This window comes from Sparus aurata, chromosome 11, assembly GCF_900880675.1.
Source record: "Sparus aurata chromosome 11, fSpaAur1.1, whole genome shotgun sequence".
Taxonomy (NCBI): Eukaryota; Metazoa; Chordata; class Actinopteri; order Spariformes; family Sparidae; genus Sparus; species Sparus aurata.
Window position 1 is genome coordinate 3,864,496 of NC_044197.1, and position 21,326 is coordinate 3,885,821.

Sequence of the window (21,326 nt, forward strand, 5' to 3'; positions counted from 1 at the left end):
TCCAAGTCAAGCATCGTTTTATTATCATGAGATACTCAAACACAACAGCATGAGCGCCATGATTCACTCTCAGCTGGAAGGCTGTTAAACATGGACCAGCTCACACAGGTTCATACGTGTTTGTGTGTGTCTTGTACACAGTGACCTCCTCACATCGCACTTCCTTTAAATAGAAACAAAACGGTAACAAACACTTCAGCTGTCAGTCCAGTTTGACCTGCGGGACATTCTCCTGAAGCAGAGCTGCTCACTCAGGATGGATTCAAAAAAAACGAGAAGCAGAAATTAAAATCAACTCTCTATGTTTTGATTTGAATTTGTATTTATTTGGCCGAGCGAATCTTCACACTTCTTCAAATGTCCCACATATCATCTGACTTTGACTCGGAATTGAAGCAAAAATGCTTCAACTGGTTCAAATAAAACCAAAAGGAAGAACTCAACCGAGAAAAGGCAAACATTAGTTTTTAGGATTGTCTTTAAAAAATAAAATACTGACTTCTAGATATCTTTGATCAGTTCAGACTCTGATTGACTGGTTTTGGTGTGTTATTCTTCTCCTTCAGAGTTTGAGTAGCCAATTATTTATTCTCAAACCCGACTGGACGACAGTAACAAGGTCAGGTTTGGTCTCATGGCGTCTCTAAAAGGTGCACTAATCAATATTCTTTACAGAAATAATGTGTCAAGCTTCGAACCTACAGAGAATTACCACCCAACTCTGCAGCTTGTTCTTCCTTTTTGTCTATTTTGGATCACTGTTCACAAAAATAAATCAATGATTGCAGCTTTTAAAGGGACAGTTCAACACAAAGATGAAAAAAACACATTTTTCCTCTCACCTGTGGTGCTGTAGTACATCTAGATTGTTTAAATGCAACAAGTTGTGTTGTCCTGATTTCTGCAAAGACACACTGCTGTCGAGTTGTTCAAATGCATTTTTTTTTTTTGTACCACAAGCCATCTGGGTACATTATATTGGAGAGAAGGCAGATATCTCCAAAACTCAGCAGCTCACACACAAACCATTTATATGGATATATATCACTACAGGTAAGAGGTAATATATCTATTCTTGATTTTAAGGGGTGAACTGTCCCTTTAAATCGGAATTAGAAAGAACGATGAAGTCGGTTATTCACACTTTTCAACATTTTGTCAATATGAATCATATGAACCATCAAATTTGCATTTAAAAAAGGTACAATTATAGATTTTATTCACCTTTACTCGACCTACTCCATCACAAAGTCCTCTCAGCGCTCTTTATTAAAGTTTTTGCGTCGCTCCGCTGAGCAGCCGATTCATTTTTACTTATATTTGATCCTTTTTTTCTCGACTGCATCAAGCTTTTACTTTTGTATCTTCTGTGCTGTGAATGATTTCAACATTCGCCTCGTAGCGTGTGCTTTGTTAACAGGAATGGATACTGGAGACGTCACAGCATTAATATCTGGCTGCTGCTTCGCTCTGGCTTGTTGCTCACACCGCCTGCCATTATAAATGATTCGAGATTGCAAGCAAACAGGCATACAGCGCCTCAACTATAACACAACACACACACACAACACACACACACTGATGGCGGGAAGCAGTCCGACACACAGTGTAACATCCGTCTCACACAGATACACCACACACACACACACACACGCGCAGGTAGACAGCTCTTGAAACTTGAAACGCTCCCACCAAATAGGATAATAACTTGTTCCTGCTACTTCCTCCTCTACGTGAGCACACACAAACACACACCTCTAACTATCGAGACACACACTCATGTGCTGAGAGCTTATCGTAGTCAGAGGTCACGTTTCATAACCCCTGATTCTCTGTCAGTGCACGAAGGAGCCACTCTGAGCAGCGAACGACAAAAGGAAAGGAAAGAGTCGCCTCAGGTGATGGAAAAATGGAAGATAAACAGATTTCAAGGCGGCCATCGGCGGACCCGAAATGGCAGTGAGAGTTAGAAATGTTAAGACTTAAACACTCAGTGATCCTGTAATGCAGCGCCGATGAAAGAGAGAAACAAACATTTTGCTGTCTTCACAGAAGCCTGTCTTGATTTCCTGCCAGCACAGATTTCCCTTTAGTGTCCGGATGGGAAGACGAGCACAAATGTTACCTAAGGGCGTCTCCTAAAAGCCAATGTTTGAGCCAGAACCACACAGAGGGACGTAAAGACGAGGATGGCGGTCTTTGGAGGACAGGCAGGGAGAAAATGGAGCCAAGCATGAAGGATCACAGAGCGAGAAAACTGAATGCAAACCCACTGAATCCTAACAGGACAGAGACCAACACACCCAACACACAACTAGAAATGTTTGGATAACATCTTTCTCTTCACCGATACCAAATCCAGTACCTGAACTTGCGTACTGGCCGATACAGATCGGACACAAAGTGTCAGACCCTCTGAAGAACATGAACAACACAACCGGAGAACGTTCTGTTATCATCTAGTCTGACAGCCAACCCTGAAAACAACACAAATATCAACAACTATAACAAATGCTTGCCCTGTGTGTGTATATGGTGGACTGCACTGGTGAACTGGGAGGCCCTCTGGGAAGTAGCAGGGCCCGGTTTCAGGCTGATAAAGTATGTGGTATCAGATCTCAGCACACCCTTGCCCAGTACGGCATGTTCGGCAGCATCAGAGCCGTCGGCATCATCACAACACGACTCTCAACTCTAGAATATAAAGTCATAACTGGAAGAAAATTGTTTTCGGATCAAGATCCCCCAACACGTGTGACAGAGTGCTTAAAAAAAAAGGTCCAGTTTGCAGGATTTTGGGCAGGGTGGCCCAAAGAGGGGCCTGCAGGCAAACTACGGCCCGGCACGAGGTTCAGTTTGGCCCAACAGATGTTTTGGGAACGGGGAAATAAATAAATACAACGAAAAGTTTGGTCATCGCAGATTTTGGGGAGATCTATTGGCAGAATAGGATATTTTCATTGGTCTGCAACGGACCCAGAACAAAAAAAATGCTTAGAAAATGAGCCCTTAATATCTGCAGAGAGCGCAGGTCCAATTCTGTGTCTGCCACCGTGTTTCTACAGGAGCCTGGAATGGCCAAACTAAAACACTGGCTCTTAAACAGGGACCAAATCCTGCACGCTGGACCTTCTTCACCCTGTCGCCTCTCTCTCTCTCTATAACAACATGTGCTCATCATCAGTGCCGCAGTCGACAACAATGACGCTGCAGCCTTAGTTTGCATATTGTAATGTAATATACAATGATGGAAGTGTTTGATGCTGAGGGATCGAACAGCTCAGATCAGGTCAGAAACATTAACCACGTGCACACAGAATCACTCCAGACATAACTGACTAGTGCATCAAAATCACATTAACAGGGTGAAACACAAACAGTGTGTAGTTTTTACATTTGTGAGCACACAGCTTCACACAGGGGGCAGGCGGCAAAATCATGAGTTAAACACTAACCAGGCTAAAAGAAATCCACAGCATTAAAGTTATAATAATAATAATAACGATATATAAAAGTGATGATCAGGGTGTAAAGAACACAAACAAAACTGCTTCTTTTGCATATCCTCGAGCTCAAAGACCAACTCCAAACAGGACAGCCGACAAATGAATATCATATCATTCCGATCAATAAATATTAGTCTAATATTCAAACACAGCTAAATTATTTCCACTGCAGATGCTCGCAGCTCTGTGGCTGCAGGCGGTTTTCTTAGACTGTCCATGCTTTCAGGGCCAAAGCTCGACTGACACCTGCAGCAAACAAACATCGTAAAAAAAAAAAAAATGCCGGATCAATCAATCAGTCATTCGTATTCATCCATAAAGGCCGGCTGGTCACGTTATTGTTCTAAGGTGCAGCCATCAGTAGAAAAACCTGCGTCGCCCTTCTCAAAGTAAAAACAAACAGCGAAACTCGATATACAACCGACAACCTAACGCTAACATTAATACACACACCCAACACTAAAACAGATCCAGAATCAGCACCGCCCGACAGGATGACAAACAAACCAACGAGAGGATCAGTTAGAAACTGATCGTGTTGCAGTGCATCAACAACGGCAGTGTGGCTTTTCAGCGGAGGAGTCAGTCGATGGTCGCGGGTATTAAAAGTCAAATTTGGTTTTGTCTCTGCCTCTGTGCTTTTTGTGTCATCACCTGTTGGTGCTCAGTGTTCGTGTTGACTGTCAGGTGTGTTGTTAAAGTGAAGTGGGACGGCACCAGCTACTGTTCAACTGAAGGGAAAAGGCAGGACTGAGCTCTGGAAGGTAGATTTCAGTTTGGGTGCGTGTCGCCATGTGTCGAATGCACGTACGAGGATGTAAAGCCTCGATTTTTAAGATCGGCAGAAGTGGAAAATGTCGTTTGTTGTGTCATTTGTTAAGACACACACATCAGGTAACTGCAACACCACTCAATAACACACACTCTTATTATTCAAGTCTACACTCGCACAGACGTCTTCGTGATGAAAAGAGCACAACCTTCCTACTTGTGTAAAGATTCTCTGATTGCTGCATCTTAACTGCGTCATTTTCTGGTTTCTTTCTTCCTCCGCGACAGCAAACTGAATATCTTTTCAACATTTTCTAGCAATAAATCGGGGTAAATATCAACAATGAATTAAAGTAAAAGTTAGTTGCAGCTCTCATCTTTTGAATCATCGAACACGAAGGGAGTTTTCTTTCAGTGTAAATATATCAATCAACCAAAGATAACATAAAACTTCAAATGCTGTAAAAGAGTATCAAAGATTCATTTTCTGTACCAGGTCTTGTGGAGAAATGTGGAAGAAAATGTGTTCTTTAGTTTTTAAACCTGGTTTTTGTTATTTGAGGACGACTGGTTACAAGTTAAACTGACGACGCGTACCACAGATTGCGAATTCAAAAAGTGCTGTGTAGTCGAGTGGTTGGAGTCCGATTCAAGTTTCAAATCAAGATTTTCAGGCCAGTGTTGCTCTCCGAGAGAGAGAACAACTTGGGAATTCACATTTCAGGCACGTACAAATAATGTTTATAGAAAAATATGTTTTTTTTGGTAGAACTTTGGACGAGACAACTTTTCCTCCGACTTGTTTTTTTTTTTATATTTTCAGTTGCGGAATTTAAACATGTTTTCTAATATTGGAGGGAGACATCAGTTAATAAAAATAGGTCTCAGACAGAGGAACATTTATATGTGCAGAAGACTCAGATACTCATTTTACGTTGTTTCTTACACATAGTTGAATCACATGTAGAGGGAGCAGTGATCTGTATTTGTGCTCTAAGACGTGAGTCAACAACTTGTGGCTCTTCACACAACAGACGACTTTAATTTAACTATCAGAGGAGGAAGAGAATTTGAGCCTACAGCCAAGATGTCAGCTAAAATTAGCAAACTGAAGGTAAATATGGCTTTATAATGCACAACACACAGTGACTTTACTGACTCCTCCCCACGTGTGCGACTCTTTCAGTTACCAAGTAATGTAGCTAAACGCTAAACAGCAGTTTATGTTAGTTAAGCATTTTAGTATTTAGTAGTTGAGCATCTGTTTAGCATTTACCAATCCCAACACCAGCAATAGCATGCTGGTATCAATTAATATAAATCAATGTAGCCAATGCGTACATTAGCATTTACGTAGGAAATACGAGTATTAGCTTACCAGTTTATAATCAATTAATAGTATCTGTTTTAGCTAATTCCAGCATTAGCACACTGGTCACGCTGTAGTTTAATAGCATTTATTGTAGCTAACATCGACAATTTGCATAATGAGACTAACTCTTATTTTCACTTGTAGTCTGAGAAATGAGCCTTAAACAACTTGATGAATCAAACAGGTTGCTGCACAGTCTGGTTCTGCTCCCGGCTGGAGGACATTACGCTCTAAGGCATCTGCGATGGCTCGGGCTACATTAGGAATCGATGCACGCAGGTGTAGCACAACCTGTTGTTATAGCAGCATTTTGGTTAGTTAGCGAGCTTCAATGTCATAGGGCACTTGTGTAGAAATCATCTGATGTTTCAGCGGGCTCGATGGGTACGATTTTTGTTTTTCCCATGGTTACCATGAAGTGGAAGCAAGAGAAGAAAACCACAACACACAACTATCTCTAACCTACATTCCACGCTGCAAAAACACCACAACTTGCTGAATCTTAGTCGCTGCTGTCGAACATTATCCCGCTTTTTCCTGGACTCTATTAGTAAAACTGATATAGTTGTTCCATTTAAATATTTGTTTTACATTTCATGACTTTTCTGTTGTATTATTGATTCAGAAAAGCTCAATACGTTGTCGTGCGACTCGCAACACTTCTTGAAACTGACAGAAGTGTGCAGCAATTCTGAGTCCTGCATTTTTGGGGATTAATCCACTGGTTCATGCACAAACTGCACTTGAAAGATTGCATGATATCACACTTTATCTGTGTGTTTAGTACAGTAACCACTGCACGGTGCTCTTCATCTTGCATCAGTGCTTTACAATCTTTTAAGCCACTAAGTGTAGGATTTGAAAATGTCCGATACAAAGACTGTGCTAGTTTTTCTACAACAGCAACCTACGCTATTAGAAACATTTGTTTACATTCGTTACTCTATACACACACACACACACACACACACACACACACACACACACACACACACACACACACACACACACACACACACAGTGGCTTTAAACTGCTGCTCACCTCTGCATCGTCTAAGAGTGTTACAATGCTCGACGCTGCTGCTCATATCACACCGCGCCTACAAGTTAAATTAAAGCGCAGTTAGCTTCAGAAAGCTACAGGATGTTTTTCTAGATTCTATCCATCTTTCTATGTTGGAACAACTGCGATTATTTTGTTCACAGACTCATTTTCCAGCTGGACAAAAGTTGTCGGACACTTGTGATTGCATTCACACGTCAGATCTTTGATCATTTTCAGCACGTACACCAAAATATTTACGTCTTGTTCATGTGCCCTTTCAGTGTTGCATTCAAAACACAAAACTCACTCTATGCCCTCACACACAGGAGCATCACTCAGCTGATAGTACAAATATTCTCAGAGTATGTAGACTTTGTAAATAGAAAGCTACAAAACATAAGGCTACGGGACAGGTGGGCACGAGGAGCGCCGGGCTGCGGTGGAATAGTCTTTTTCCTGACTGAGATAAATGACATTGAAGTATCCGAACACAGATTATAAGAGCTGTTCAAAATCTCTCAGTACAAAGAAAAATTGCTTCAACACTTCCTTCCTTTGTCTCCTGGACCGTCCTTTATGAAAGGAAATTAGAAGCCGTTTCATATTTCTTTGTTGCCCTTTGAGGAGTACAGTTGTGTTATTCTTAATTCCTCGTGAATTCTTCTTCTTTTCGTGAACTTGTTTTCTATCGAGCTCACGGGAAAGTGTTGAGGAAAAGACACAGGAAATGTTTTTTTTAGGACTATTCAGCTGCCGCCTCGGCTCGCTCGGATAATATCGGAGAGTAAGTGAGTTGTAGCGAGGTCACTCCAAACCACTTCTCCCTGAAACCAAGCAGAGTTCACCTGCGTGTCCCCTCGTCCCACGCTGTTTCCTCTCATATACAGGTAACAATAATTATCATCATTCATGTAACAAGATATGTCACCGCAGAAGAAACTCAGGTTAGTTTTATCTACAAGTTTCTAATCACATCTCTGACTCAACAGATGAGATTAATTGATTTTACTAATAATATATTAAGAGATGAAACTACTCAGATATGTAGAACTATTTAGTTATATCGAGCGCAGATTCTCAAACTTTCTAATTTTGATCATTTGACGAAGGCTTTTGCTCGAGCGACCCTCATCAGAAGATCTTTTTCCTCCAGCGTGGTGATTTCATTAAACGAACGAGAGTGAAATGGAAGCTAGAACAGGAACTAGTGTCGTTACATGAGGTGGATTCAAGGTCACCTTATAAAGCACTACATGGATGTGCACTGATATGAGCCGTGCACAGACTGCAGGCGGCAGATATAAAGATGCTGTCGCTCCTCACAGCAGAGTTCAATTCACACTCCGCGTGAAACACAGAATCTACTGTAGGAAACCACATGATGACATGCAGAAGTTTGAACTACACTCACTAATAACTGAATCATCTGAACTCGACCTGCAGGGCATCCGCTCGTGATTCTGTGTCGGCTGTAGTAACTTGCCCTGTGCAGTAGTGTTGTAGCATGCAAACAGTGCAGAAGGTGTAAAGTGAGCTGTGGGTCTTCACTGCACGGTCTGGTACAGGTAACCTCTTTTATAGGCGCTGAGAGGGTAGAAGGTGGCCACGACAAACTTCCCGTCAAAGGTGCGGCCCGTCAGCAGCCTCTGAGCCTCTTTGGAGTCACTGGCGTTGGCGTACTCCACAAACACCTGGTGGACACATGAAGGACAGGAAGAGGAATTACTGGGCGAACGACTGAACTCGTGTCTTAACTCAGACGTGCAGCTGCGTCGACTGTGGTTGTTTTCGAGCAGTCTGTTCTTCAGCAGCCACATTTTAAATTTTGTTTTGTTTTGTACTTTGTGTTTAACAGCTCATTTTGACGTGTAAACAGATACTTGGTGGCTGTGCGTTGCGTGACTTTCTGACTGCAGACTTCGCAAATAATTATACTGCACAGAAAACAGAACGACTGAATGAACTCATTAATTATTCCCCTGTATCTCCTCTTGTTCCCACTTTAACTGAAACGTTTAAAAGTTTCCTTGTTCACGGATCAACAGTCTCACCTGTCCTTTCCCGGGGTTCTCCTTGGGGATGAGCAGAGAAACCACTGAGCCGTACTTCTGGCACTCTTCCTTCATGTCCTCCAGTATGTCTGGCAGAAAACAATGAAAGGTTACTTCAACCTCTACACGCTCAGAAGAAACAGGAAATCAAGTCATTCCGCTCTGAGTCACACGAAATGAACAACATGCTGCTGTACCTTCATACTCTTCATCATTGTGCAGATGGCTGTCATCGATCAGGTTGAGCAGACGCAGGACGGGAGAGGGCAGCAGGACCAGGTCTTCAATGTGAGGCGCTGACACACACACACACACACACACACACACACACACACGTAGGTAAATATGGCGCACTGATAGTTGTGTTGATTTTGGTGCGAGTCTCAAATATTGACACATACCAAAGGGAATACTGAAGAATGGGCTCAGCAGGGCAGTTTCAGCTGTGCATCTTTGCTTTGGGTCGTTGAGAAGCATGCTGCAGACACAAAGCAACACAAGTCTGATGCTTAGCTGCAGACAAGAGTCCTCTGCTTCCACGGGAAAGCAGGTCAGTACACAGTGAAGTACACGGCATAATGGTCGCATCTCATGTGAGAGGAGTTACCTTTTGATAAGGTCTCTGAGGTGATAGACGGGGATGGCAGGACACACGAGACTGTTGCTGGCAAAGATGTGGTCTACGATGGCAGCACAGTTATCCTAACAGAGAGGAGAACAGACAAGTGTTCCTTTTCTTTTTCTTTACTCCTATACCTGACTGATATAATATTTTAATTTCACTGTTCATCAGGGGCAACTGTCATGCTTACTGTTACAAATACAGATCTATTTAGTCAAACACATATTGTCTAACGGCAGAAATCACACGTCCACTATTTGCATCGATTAGTACACCTTAAGTCATCAAATCTGTTTAATTTTCACCATTTCTAAAAAGAATTCAATCTTGCTAAGTTAACTTTACATCAGCCATCTCCTCCAAGCAGAGCTCTGTCATACCTTCCACTCCTGCGAGCGGATGGTGTCTTTGAGTTTGATTCCTGAGAACATCTCCAACAGGATGATTCCCAGGCTCCACAGGTCCACGGCAGACGTGCAGCCCGAGTCCACGTCCATCTCCACCCCGGCCTGAGCGAGGCTGTTCTGAAGCTCCGCCTCCGGTGCGCGATACCCGTCTGTCTGGATGTACTTGACATCCTGGAGGAGGTGAGAGCAGGAGAGAGTTAGAGGCACAATGCTACTTTTCCACACACCTACAAATCCCCAGACGCACTCACCTGGTTCCCCTCTTTGAAGCTGAGGCCGAAGTCGATGAGCTTGAAGCACTCGTCGTCGGCGCTCCAGAGAATGTTGCGTGGCTTGAGGTCTGCGTGGACGTATCCTTCCCTGTGGAGGAAGCTGAGAGCCTCCAGAATGTCTCTGGCACAGTGCTGGACGAGCCACATGGAGTGGCCCTGCTGGGGTCTGACACAAGATGTGACAGCATTAAGTCAAAAGGAAATCTCTCCTGAATACAGCAACTGCAGCCTATAGCATGCATAATCAAATCAGACTCAGAATCAGCTTTACTGGGCAAGTTTGCGTTCTTGGCAACACAATGTACAGTGTTGCCAATTCATTAGGACCACCTAGATAAAACTAATGTTGCTTAATACAACAGTTTGACTGCATTAAATCTTCCCTTCATGAAGGTTACGATGTTTTACGATGATCGGCCAGAGGTTGCATTTATTTTGGGTTGCTGTCTAACTGAATTACATTATACTGGCACCTTTTTCTATTAATTTCTCCACCCCATTTATATCAATGAAGGCAGGCTGAATGACGGACAGCCTGCCACAGTCAGAGCAGACTGTGTGAGAAGCAGTGACATCATGACTCGACTTACCTCCCACCCTGGGTACCACTGCTGCCTCTCACCAGCAGCTCCGACACGCTCACATCCAGGAGCTCCAGCAGGAGACAGCGGGTAGTGACACCCATACAGCTGTTGTTGGTGAACACCCCGTACAGCGTCACTGAGAGGAGAACACATCGGTCGTTACAAACAGCTCAGCCTGCACGGTCACATTTACATCAGCTTACAGAAAAACCATGTACAGCCTTCAAACTAAATCTCAGAATCACTGTATGCATTTTCAGAAAATCTGTAAAAAATGAATTACTGGACCCAATTTCATCAATGTTTTTTGCCCCTGTCATCCATCACAGTCAAATGAGAGCTGTAGAAATGATTGTACCTGAAGTCTGCCATGATATACATGTTCTGTACAGGTGTGTGTAGATTTTAGACCACTGTGAGGCTACATGGGGGGCAGCCTGAGACCACTCATATTCGTACACACTTCCAAATGTTTTAGGAATGAGTAAAAAATCCTTACCGATGTTTTTATGCCCCTGGATGTCCTCCAGCACGGACCTCTCCTTGTGATACCCGTAGTCTCCTCCCTGAGTGTCGGCCTGGAACTCCTTCACAGCGGCGGTGGCGGCTCTGCCGGAGCTGACCCGGTACACCGAGGCCGAGACCCCCTGGCCGAGCCGCGACTGGACGGTCCATATCTCGCCGAAGATCTCGAAGAGCACCGGCTTCATGCTCTGGTCTACGCTGCCCGACGATGGCATGATGCTGTCCGGACGTGGCGTCTGTACCTTTGCGTTCTGCGCGGAGGAGCCGCAGTGAGCCATGGAGGGGGGAGAGAGACGGGGGGGGAGACAGGAGGAGGGGAGCCAGCTAGTTGACAGGTGGGAGCAGCTGCAGGAGCATTGCGAACCGGGGCTCTATCGGCGCCGCATAAAACCACGACCAGGACGTGTCAGCGAGAGCTAGCAGACAATCCAGCTACACCCACAACCTTGTTAAAACTACGCTCGGAGAAACACCTGGGCATATTACACAACTGTTCGCTTACCGAGGCTGTCAAAATGAATTCACTCCAGTCAGCTGACAGAAAGTTAGCTAACTTAGCTAACTTAGCTAACTGCTCCAGTTGGCTAAATTAGCCACCGAGCTTGAGCGTTAACACAAACCACTTCCGCGCCGCGCAGGGAAACACCTCCTCCATAATACACCCGGTGTTAAAACAGCATTTGTAGCGAGTGAAATAACTTTAAAAGGCGTTTTAGTTTTAACGAGAGTGAAAGTTTTGTCCGAGTTGTTGTGACTCAGGTTGTTGATGTCGATGTTACTTCCGGTTCCGGTCTCCCCCCCTCTGCAGGCAGCTCGTGCAGTCTGCAGTGCGCCCCTGCCGGCAGGGAGCGTCACTACACCCACTCATGGATAGATAGATAGATAGATAGATAGATAGATAGATAGATCATCATAGCTGCAGGTATATTCACTACAAATACAATAAAAATATAAGGGCAAAAATAGAAGCAATAAGATAAAGTACTATATACAATATGCAACAAAAACAATAGAATAGCATGTTCTAAATGTTGTTTCCATCAAATATACCAACATTTTCTGCAAGATTATAAACATAGCGTAGTTCAAATGAAAACAAATATTGCTTTACTATGATTAATGTGGTTATAAATGTGCATTTATTGTCCAGAAAATTACATTGTACAGGTTAAATACTGGGGGAAACTTATAAACGACCTCCGTTCTACTGTCTTGCACACATATATTCCACTTATTTCTGATGGGAGGTTTGCTTTTGCATTTCTTCAAAAGTTGTCTGTGCCTCACGATAATGCCTTAAGCAACTGTAGAAGAAAACAAGTAATTAGACATCAAAGCCTCATTCTGAATATCATAAAATAAAATGATATTTTTTTGCTTCTCCGTGGAGGTTTCTGTCTCTTCCTTTGAAGCTATTTTATGTTCCTTCTCTCTTCTTTAGCCAAAGGGAAGCGGCAGATCACAGACATTCATCATCTTGTCCTCTGAGGTTACATTCAAACATCAAAAATAACATTATTAAGATCAGTGGAGCTTGAAGCTGACAGTCTGACAGCGGAAGAAACCAGAGCGGAGCTCAATTGGGCTATTTTTTGGGTGCTGATGGTAACATTTAAGAGAAAAATATAGTTGAAATGTTCCAAAATGACACATTTGGAGATTCTGCCTGAACACTATGTACTCAAACCTCTTTAATTCTGTGCTGATTCACTTTATTAGCATAAAAGTTGTCGGAGGTAATGTTTTGCATTGGTTTGCTTGAGATTTGGAGCTGCAGCTACATCATTCTTAGATATTCATTCTGAAATTGTAATAATTTATGCTGTGTGTGTGCCAACGTAATTTATAGGACCCAGTGACGTGTTTCGACAGGACTTATGTCTCGGCAGGATTTGGAAAAACTTGTCCATGCATTTATCTTCAGCAGACTCGACCACTGTAACAGTGTCTTTACAGGATTCTCTAACAAAATCCATCTGACAGCTGCAGCTGATTCAGAACGCTGCTGCTCGACTCGTAACGAGAACCAGAAAAGCAGATCACATCCCTGCAGTTATTAGATCTTTACACTGGCTTCCTGTTTGACAAATAATACAGTCGTCTGCTTTCTGTCCCTACAGTCAAAACTAATCATGGAGAAGCAGCGTTCTGCTCCAACTCTCACCTCTTTTAGATCCAGACTGAAGACCTTTTTGTTTGCTACTGCCTTTCACTGAAGCAATTTCAAGGTTTTAAACTGCACTCAGACTTTTATTCGTTGAGTCTAGTCTCTTTTAAACCTCTTCTATTTTGGCTTACTTTCCTATTTCTTAACTTGTTTAAATGTTTTTTTCTTTTTTTCTTTCTTTCTCTTTAATGAGACAATTTTTGGCATTTAATGGCATTTAAAGTGAAGCTCTCGCCAAAATCCAACCTAGGCTTTTTTTGTGAATGTATGTGAGTCAAACCTTTGTGTAAAAGCATAATTACAAAGAAAGAGCCACTTTTAAGATTTACCGTATTTTCGTAATTGGCGATAGCATCAAAATCTCTATTTTTAAAACAGTAAGAAGACTCGACACAACATGAAACTTTGCTCGTAGTATCACCAGGGTCTCTACACATGAACACGAGCATTGAGAACATTGTTTGTGTACACAGAGTTTACTAAAAAGAAGGTTTTTGAACAACTCACGTTAGCAGATCTTTCCTCCGCTCGCCGCCGTCCTGCCAGTGAGAAGTGTCGCTCTCTGAATGTGACGTAACCTGGAGGACAGTTAAGGTGGAACGCTCCTAAAGCTTAGTTCCATATAAATGCAGGATAATTTGTTGTTTTGTCGTTAGCAAAAAACAATATCGACCTTGAAGTTAAAAAAGGAGCCTCATATATGAAACAATACTGAAATCAAAAGCCGGAAAAGTCACGTGAGATCTGGCGTAGATAGTTGTTGCCGGAAGACAGTAGTTCCACCTTAACTGTCCTCCAGGTTACGTCACATTCTGAGATCGACACTTCTCGGCTGCCATGACGGCGGCGAGCGGAACAAGCTACTGCTAACGTGAGTTGTTCAAAAACCTTCTTTTTAGTAAACTCTGTGTACACAAACAATGTTCTCAATGCTCGTGTTCATGTGTAGAGACCCTGGTGATACCACGAGCAAAGTTTCATGTTGTGTCGAGCCTTCTTACTGTTTTAAAAATAGAGATTTTGATGCTATTGCTAATTTGTCCTTTGCACTCCCATTACAAATGAGTTTGACCCGAAAACGAAAATATGGTAAATCTTAGAAGTGCCTCTTTCGTTGTAATTATGCTTTTACATGAAGGTTTGACTCGGGTACATTAACAAAAAAAGCCTAAGTTGCATTTTGGTGAGATTTTCACTTTAATTATTATACAGCGCATTCATATAAATATTAAGCTTGGATTTGAAGATTTCCCATCATCAAAATACAAAAATACATTTTGTTTGTAAAGCCTGATCATAACCGATGGTGACTCTATATTCATGTTAAACATCTCTTCTCTGCATCTCTTCATCTGTCAGCTCATGTCCTCCCAGGACTGGACAGCATCCTCACCGGAAGTAGAGGAAACATCATCCCGGAAGAGGAAACGTCACCAAAATGAGGTGGTGTTTTTGAACATTTGGCAGTGGAAAAAAAAACAACAACAACAAAAAACAACACGCTCACACACTTGTCCTGCTCGGGAGGACTACAGGAAGAAGTCGCAGGTTTTTAACGTCTTGAAACGGTAAGTTGTCTACTTTAACTGAGGATGAGAGGAGCAGCTGCTGCTAATGACGAACGTCGTTTCTCTGCCGAGCTGCGCCGGGTCATGCTCTCATTCAGATGTCAGGTGTTTAAGCGGATGCTCCGTCGTTTATGTGTTGACACCGGTGACAGGGTGAGTGAATCGATAGTTTCATGAGAATGTCTTAACCTCGAAGCGTCGAATAAAAAGCTAATCAGTCAAGCGCGAGGAGTGTTTTCAGGAGAAGCTAAAGCTAAAGCTAGCTGTTGTGTTAGCACCGACTGGAGGTGACTTGATTGTTTATTCTGGCCATTTTTTGTTGATTTGGGCTCGAGAACAGATGACAGAGAGGTCAAAGAGCGGATCTACTGAGTGACAACACAGTTATTAGTCTGTTATAATCACGTAATCAACGCTAGGAGTCTGATTGCATCACCGCTGCTTGCTAACGGTCGCTACATGTTTACACATTTTGGGGTTCTGAGCTCGAGGTCAGTCACCTGGGCGTGGCTGTGTGGCGCGTGACTTCACCTCCCCGAAACATCAGCTGACAGCTAGATGTTTGGAAACGTCTGGAAAATGTATGTTTGTGTTTTTATGTATTTGACAGCTGGTGTTTTACTTTCACTTAGGTTTTCTCAGCTCAGCGGCTCAACGTTGGTTTATTTTACTGTCAGGTTGCATTGTGGGTGATTTTAAAGGGTGAACCCACCAGTTTTACTGGCAGAGTACTACTGCATATGTGATAATAGTAGTATGAAGTGGTTTGTGGCTCTAGAGGAAGCTGCATGTAATCTGATAAATTGCCTCCAGTGATGTCATTCATACCCACATTACCGTGATACATATTTGCCAGAAACAGTTGTAACGGACGAGAAAACAACAACAAACCCACTGTCAAAGAAGCGTCTGTAAAACAGTGGATACGTTCTTTTTAGAGTCACAACCCCCCGAGAAATGACTTATTTCTCTTTCATAGTTTGAGCTATTCGGTCCTATAACATTTAGTTTGGCCACACGATTAAATCATTTTTGTCCCCATTCAAGTTAGCTGCTGAGGTGCATTGTGGGAAATGTAGGTGGCAGGTTATGAGAAGAAGGAAGCATGTGCAGGATAACTAGCGCAATATCTCTGCTTTGTCTATTTTGATAATTTGTTTTTAAACTGTCAATAATGAGTAATTGCAATGCGAGACTAGTAGGACTGCTTTTTAAAACCTGGTGCCTACATTACCCACAATGCAATTTAGCCACTGAGTTGAATCAATGGAGGCATTTATCAGATTACATGCAGCTTTTTTAGGAGCCATAAAAGGATTTAAAGGCTACTACATTTATCACATATGACGTAGTGCTCCCCAGGACCTGTAACACACTTGTGTTAATGTTTAATATGTGAATTTTGCGTAGTTAACCTTTAAGCAACAGAAGCAGCGTCTAAGACAAAGGAAGACAGGACAGGTTTTAGTTTTAGTTTTAGCAGACAAGGGTGGCAGAGAAAAACATGGCTGGCACACAAATGTTTGACATTACTGAACGTTTTAACTTTCCCAGGACTTGAAAATAAGCAAAGTATAAAACATGCACATAAAATATCACAAAGTTGGTTCCGTCTGTTTGCAGCAAAGCAGCAGCTTTACAGTGTCTGGTTCTGGTTCTGGTTCTCTCTTTGTTGACATATGCAGTGATTTTTGTTTCATTAAAGGAACTTATTCCATATCCTCTCAGAGTGTGTTGAGAGTTTTCAGCTCAGTCTGGTGACTTTTGAGGAAAATGCAAAGTCATCACTTCCTCTCTTTCCTTCGACGGTCAGCTGGCAGAACTCTGTATGTGCTTCGACTCATTTTCTGCAAAAGAAGATCCTTTTTTACGCAGCTTTAAACCAGAATCAAGTGGGACTTGAGTTAAAGTAAGTTATTCTGTTCAACTTCAGAATGGGCACGACATTTTTACTCGTATGTAGACAGTTTCGTGCCGTGTTAGATCAGCACGTCTTGCAGCTTTCTCCTGACGTTAGCTCTCAAGTTGTAGCTGTGTGGTGGAAACCATCAGGGAATTAAGAAATGTTGGTGCATGCTTTATCATCATGACGTGCTTTGGGGATTGACCCGCTCTCGATAAGCTGACAGTTTGCCAACTCCATCTTTTGTTGAACTGACTTTCTATCTTTGCCACTCGTGCTGTACTGTTGCTTTAGAACATTTGCTGAAGTTCGTAAACTCATGATTGTGTGTTTCCTCTCAGTTCTGCCTGAACTGCTTTAGTAGAGGTTTCTCGTTAACCACAGTACTGATGTGTTCGTTACGTGTACGTGTGGAAGCCTTTGCCTCTTTTTGCTTGTTGCATTTCACTGAAAAATCCTCATTCATGTCAAGTTCATATCTGTCAGGACAAAGTGTTTGTTCAACCAGAAAACCCTTCTGCTTTCATCCCAATTAAATTGTGTAATAGTGTATCGTGAAAATGTCGTGACGTTGCAACCCTGGTCTAATTAGCTTAATCAGGCTGATGTATTTTAAAGAGATGCACGTCAGCTGTATTCGCTGATACAGGCTTTAAAATGAAATATCAGCACTGGCTCGGAATAAACATCTCTGCTGATAAGATGATGCTCTTATTACTGTAAGTGATGTGATCCGTTGACTGAGTAGTTCTCGTCTGCAGTTGCCAGTAGGTTATCAAGATAAGAACAGGCATAACAATATATTATTTCCACGATAGGAGAGACTTTACGTTCCCTGCAATTAGGTGGCCAGTAATATCGGAATACGTCAGCAGTAAGAAAATCTCACACATCAGATGGCGTCTCAAATCCAGTGCATCACTCATGTTTCTACATAAAATTCTTGTTCCTGCAGCTTTAAACATCAGAGTAAGCCGAGCAGCTCCCCTCGCTGACTGAATCCTCCTCTGCTTTTCCTTTTTAGGTGCTTCAGAGAGGCATGAATGACTTTGCAGTTCTCAACACGGGGCGGAAGATGCCCCTCCTCGGACTGGGAACATGGAAGAGTGAGCCAGGAAAGGTAGAGGCTGCACCGATCTCCTGTATTTTAACAAAACCGTCTGAGAAATAGCCTTCTGTGATATGATTGTGCTCTCTTGCAGCTGAATGTCAGTCTTTCTTTGTGTCTGTGCACATTCACTTCTCCTCATCCTCCATATCAGAGCTGCACTAATCGGTATTTTTACGTTAGGAATGCATCTAATGACTGTGTCAAGTCAGAAATGTTGTTCGTAGTGAACCCACGGAGAATAATCACTGGATTTTTTAGCCACCGATTAATGTTGAACCGCTGACACACACAAATACATTTCCCAGCCATATCTGTAAAATCTGTTGATTACTTGTTTTTCTTTCAAACAATCAGTGTGGAGGATGGAATGTGTAATCATGGAATGTAATATTTAGCTAGATTCAGACCTTACAGATGATGGAGGCATGACAGCACAAATCTGTGTGACCTTTTTAAAGTCCGTGTTTAACAGTGTTTTATTTTCTCCCGCTAACAGGTGAAGCAAGCAGTTGTTTGGGCCTTGGAGGCAGGATATCGCCACATTGACTGTGCAGCCATCTATGGCAACGAGGTGGAGATTGGAGAAGCCTTACAGGACACGCTCGGCCCCGGCAAGGTGAGCAACTGCTGGATTACCATGACACAAAATGTCTCCTTGGGGGGTTGATAGGACATTGTTGTCTTTCTTGTTCTGAAATGTCAAGACACTTACTTTTTACCAAACTATATCTGGACACGTCGTCTGTGCCTCAGGCCCTGAGACGAGAGGACGTGTTCATCACATCCAAGCTGTGGAACACCCGACATCACCCAGAGGACGTGGAGCCGGCCCTCCTGAAGACTCTGAAGGACCTGAAGCTGGAGTACCTGGACCTCTACCTCATCCACTGGCCCTACGCCTTCCAGTGAGCTCAACCTCTGCCAACGTCTAATAATGAGATGATTCCCAAGTTTAATCACACAGAAAACTCCCTGTTGTTGTCTTGGATGAAGAGCTAATTAACAGTTGGTCAGACAAAGATGTCTTTAGAATTTCATTACAAGATAACAGTGTAGTTAGATTTAAAAATAAAACATTTAACATTATATTATCACTGCATTTACCTTTCAACAGTTTTATTTTTTGACTACTCCAGTTTGTCCCTGGTTCCTTTTAAATCTTCCCTCTGTGGCTCCGTCTGAATATCATTTAGACGAGGAGACGATCCTTTCCCCAAAAAGGAGGATGGCACTTTGCTGTATGACGATATAGACTACAAGCTGACCTGGGCTGCCATGGAGAAGCTGGTGGAGAAGGGCCACGTCAGATCCATCGGCCTGTCCAACTTCAACAGTCGGCAGATTGATGACATCCTGTCTGTGGCCAGCATCAAACCCACTGTGCTACAGGTACAGCCCGTTTGTGTGGACCCAGCTGTAGCATGTCATGTTGGGTGTTCTGATGGCTACAGACCCCCCCTGATATCTCTCTGTTTGGTTGGACAGGTAGAGGGGCACCCTTACCTGGCCCAGGTAGAGCTGCTGGCCCACTGTCGGGACCGGAACCTGGTGATGACGGCCTACAGTCCTCTGGGTTCTCCCGACCGGGCCTGGAAACATCCAGACGAACCGGTTCTGCTCGAGGAGCCTGTGATAGCTGCTCTCGCAGAGAAATATAAGAAGTCTCCTGCTCAGATTATCCTAAGGTGATTAGTAAGTAATTTGGGATCGTGGGAATTGTTGTCGTCATTGTCTAACGACCATCATTAACGATAACAATGTATCTGACTCGTGCAGAAATCTTCACCAATGAGATCATGTTTTAAAGTTTTATTCCCAATGTGTTTAGTCACTTTGACTGACTTCCTGCCTGTAATAGACACGGGCGATCGCAGCCTTATATTGAGCAATATCAGGACCTCTGGGTTTGAACATTGTTGGAAATATTTTGGAGAATGTTTGCACAAAACGTGTTTTTTTCAGCTGAAGCCTGAAAAAGACCCTTTCATTTGAATCAGGTGTGTTGAGGCAGTGGAAGTCACAATTTTAGTGGGAAAGAAAAGGAAAAAACAATGCCATTTTTGGAGTTTGTACCGCGGGGGGCTAATATACGCTGACCTGATTGAGGATCTCTCCAGTGACTGAACATGAACACATGTTTGTTGTACTCGCAGGTGGCAGACACAACGAGGAGTGGTAACAATCCCCAAGAGTGTGACACAGTCCCGCATCAAAGAGAACATTCAGGTGGAGTAAAGTTTCATTAATCTCCAAACCATGAGGCTGTTTGTTTTAGATGGAGAATTTATGAATATCTTATTAAGGTTCAGTTTTGTCCTCAAGTAACTAAAGCGTTTTAAAGGATATTGTGCGGGTTGCGAGGTGTTGATTTGTGTTTGTCGTCAGGTGTTTGACTTCACCCTTGAAGCGGAGGAAATGAAAAGTATTACAGCGCTGAACAAAGGCTGGCGCTACATCGTACCAATGATCCAAGTGAGTACGCTCTGGGAAACATGATGTCTTTTCTCTTTACATTGATAAGAGACGATATATTTGAGTCCAAGTCTGAGTAAACACGAACACTGTATCAACTCTGGTTCTGATGTTGCAGGTGGACGGAGAACGTGTTCCCAGGGATGCAGGACATCCTCACTACCCTTTCAACGACCCCTACTGACCGTCCACGCTCCACCCTGAATCTGTGCCTTCAACAGCCCCACCAACACCACATAGCCCTCCTATATCACTTATAAATGTTCCTGGATCCTGACATCGGAGTTTGTCTTTAGATTCTGTCAAATCCTGCACTTATCATTAGAACATTTCAAGTTATTGTTGGTGATGAAGACTGGAAGCTCTGGTGTGACTGTATACGTACTGTACGTGTTATTTTCTAAAATAAACATTTTGTTACTTCACTCGCGGGCGTCTTTATTCAGCCAGTCGATCATTTATGAAGATGGTTAAATGGGAGCAGTGCCAGGTGAGTTGATTGTCTCGGCTGATGCTTGTTGGCTAATTACACTCCCTCTTTGAATGCAGCAATGACCCAAAATAAAAATAGCATGCATTGAAATTAAAGAGGTCATGTTATTCTAATTTTCAGGCTTGTACTTTTGTTTGGGGGTCCTGGTATAATATGTTTAAATATATATACTCTCCAGTCAGTCAGCAGACACACAGTTGCTACTGCTGAAGCGCTGTTATTTTTGATCACACTACCTTGCTCAGCTTTACACACCTTACTCTAATTGGCTACATCCTACCTGGCTAAATAATGCAATGTGCAACTCTCCCCAAAGATTAAACAGAAGCGAGATGTCTTAGTATGTATGTATCATTGAATATATATAAATATATATATATTTATATGACGCCTGTTACATAGTGATGCACATAAGCTACAGAAGTAAAGGCTCGACTTAAAACCAGGTGTTTCAGGC

The 21,326-nt window shown here is 42.8% G+C and overlaps 2 protein-coding genes across 4 annotated transcripts; one reads left to right on the plus strand and one right to left on the minus strand.

Moving 5' to 3' along the window:
• Positions 1 to 11,968, minus strand: uhmk1 (U2AF homology motif (UHM) kinase 1). The gene is made up of 9 exons (XM_030433390.1): positions 11,130 to 11,968; positions 10,637 to 10,766; positions 10,026 to 10,212; positions 9,748 to 9,945; positions 9,353 to 9,447; positions 9,147 to 9,223; positions 8,943 to 9,041; positions 8,746 to 8,834; positions 1 to 8,385 (listed from the first exon to the last, which is right to left on the minus strand). Exons 1-9 carry the CDS (start codon positions 11,431 to 11,433, stop codon positions 8,239 to 8,241), a joined length of 1,326 nt encoding a protein of 441 aa, XP_030289250.1. The 5' UTR covers positions 11,434 to 11,968; the 3' UTR covers positions 1 to 8,238.
• Positions 11,969 to 14,704: 2,736 nt separating this feature from the next.
• Positions 14,705 to 20,801, plus strand: akr1a1b (aldo-keto reductase family 1, member A1b (aldehyde reductase)). 3 transcript variants are annotated; one of them, XM_030434590.1, is made up of 9 exons: positions 14,705 to 14,890; positions 17,818 to 17,913; positions 18,401 to 18,520; positions 18,658 to 18,809; positions 19,098 to 19,293; positions 19,390 to 19,589; positions 20,058 to 20,130; positions 20,290 to 20,376; positions 20,495 to 20,801. In XM_030434590.1, exons 2-9 carry the CDS (start codon positions 17,833 to 17,835, stop codon positions 20,558 to 20,560), a joined length of 975 nt encoding a protein of 324 aa, XP_030290450.1. In that variant the 5' UTR covers positions 14,705 to 14,890; positions 17,818 to 17,832; the 3' UTR covers positions 20,561 to 20,801. The 3 variants fall into 3 exon arrangements, with proteins under 3 accessions (XP_030290450.1, XP_030290449.1, XP_030290451.1); XM_030434589.1 differs by lacking the exon at positions 14,705 to 14,890 and adding an exon at positions 14,899 to 15,043; XM_030434591.1 differs by lacking the exon at positions 14,705 to 14,890 and adding an exon at positions 16,691 to 16,799.
• The last annotated feature ends 525 nt before the right edge of the window (positions 20,802 to 21,326 follow it).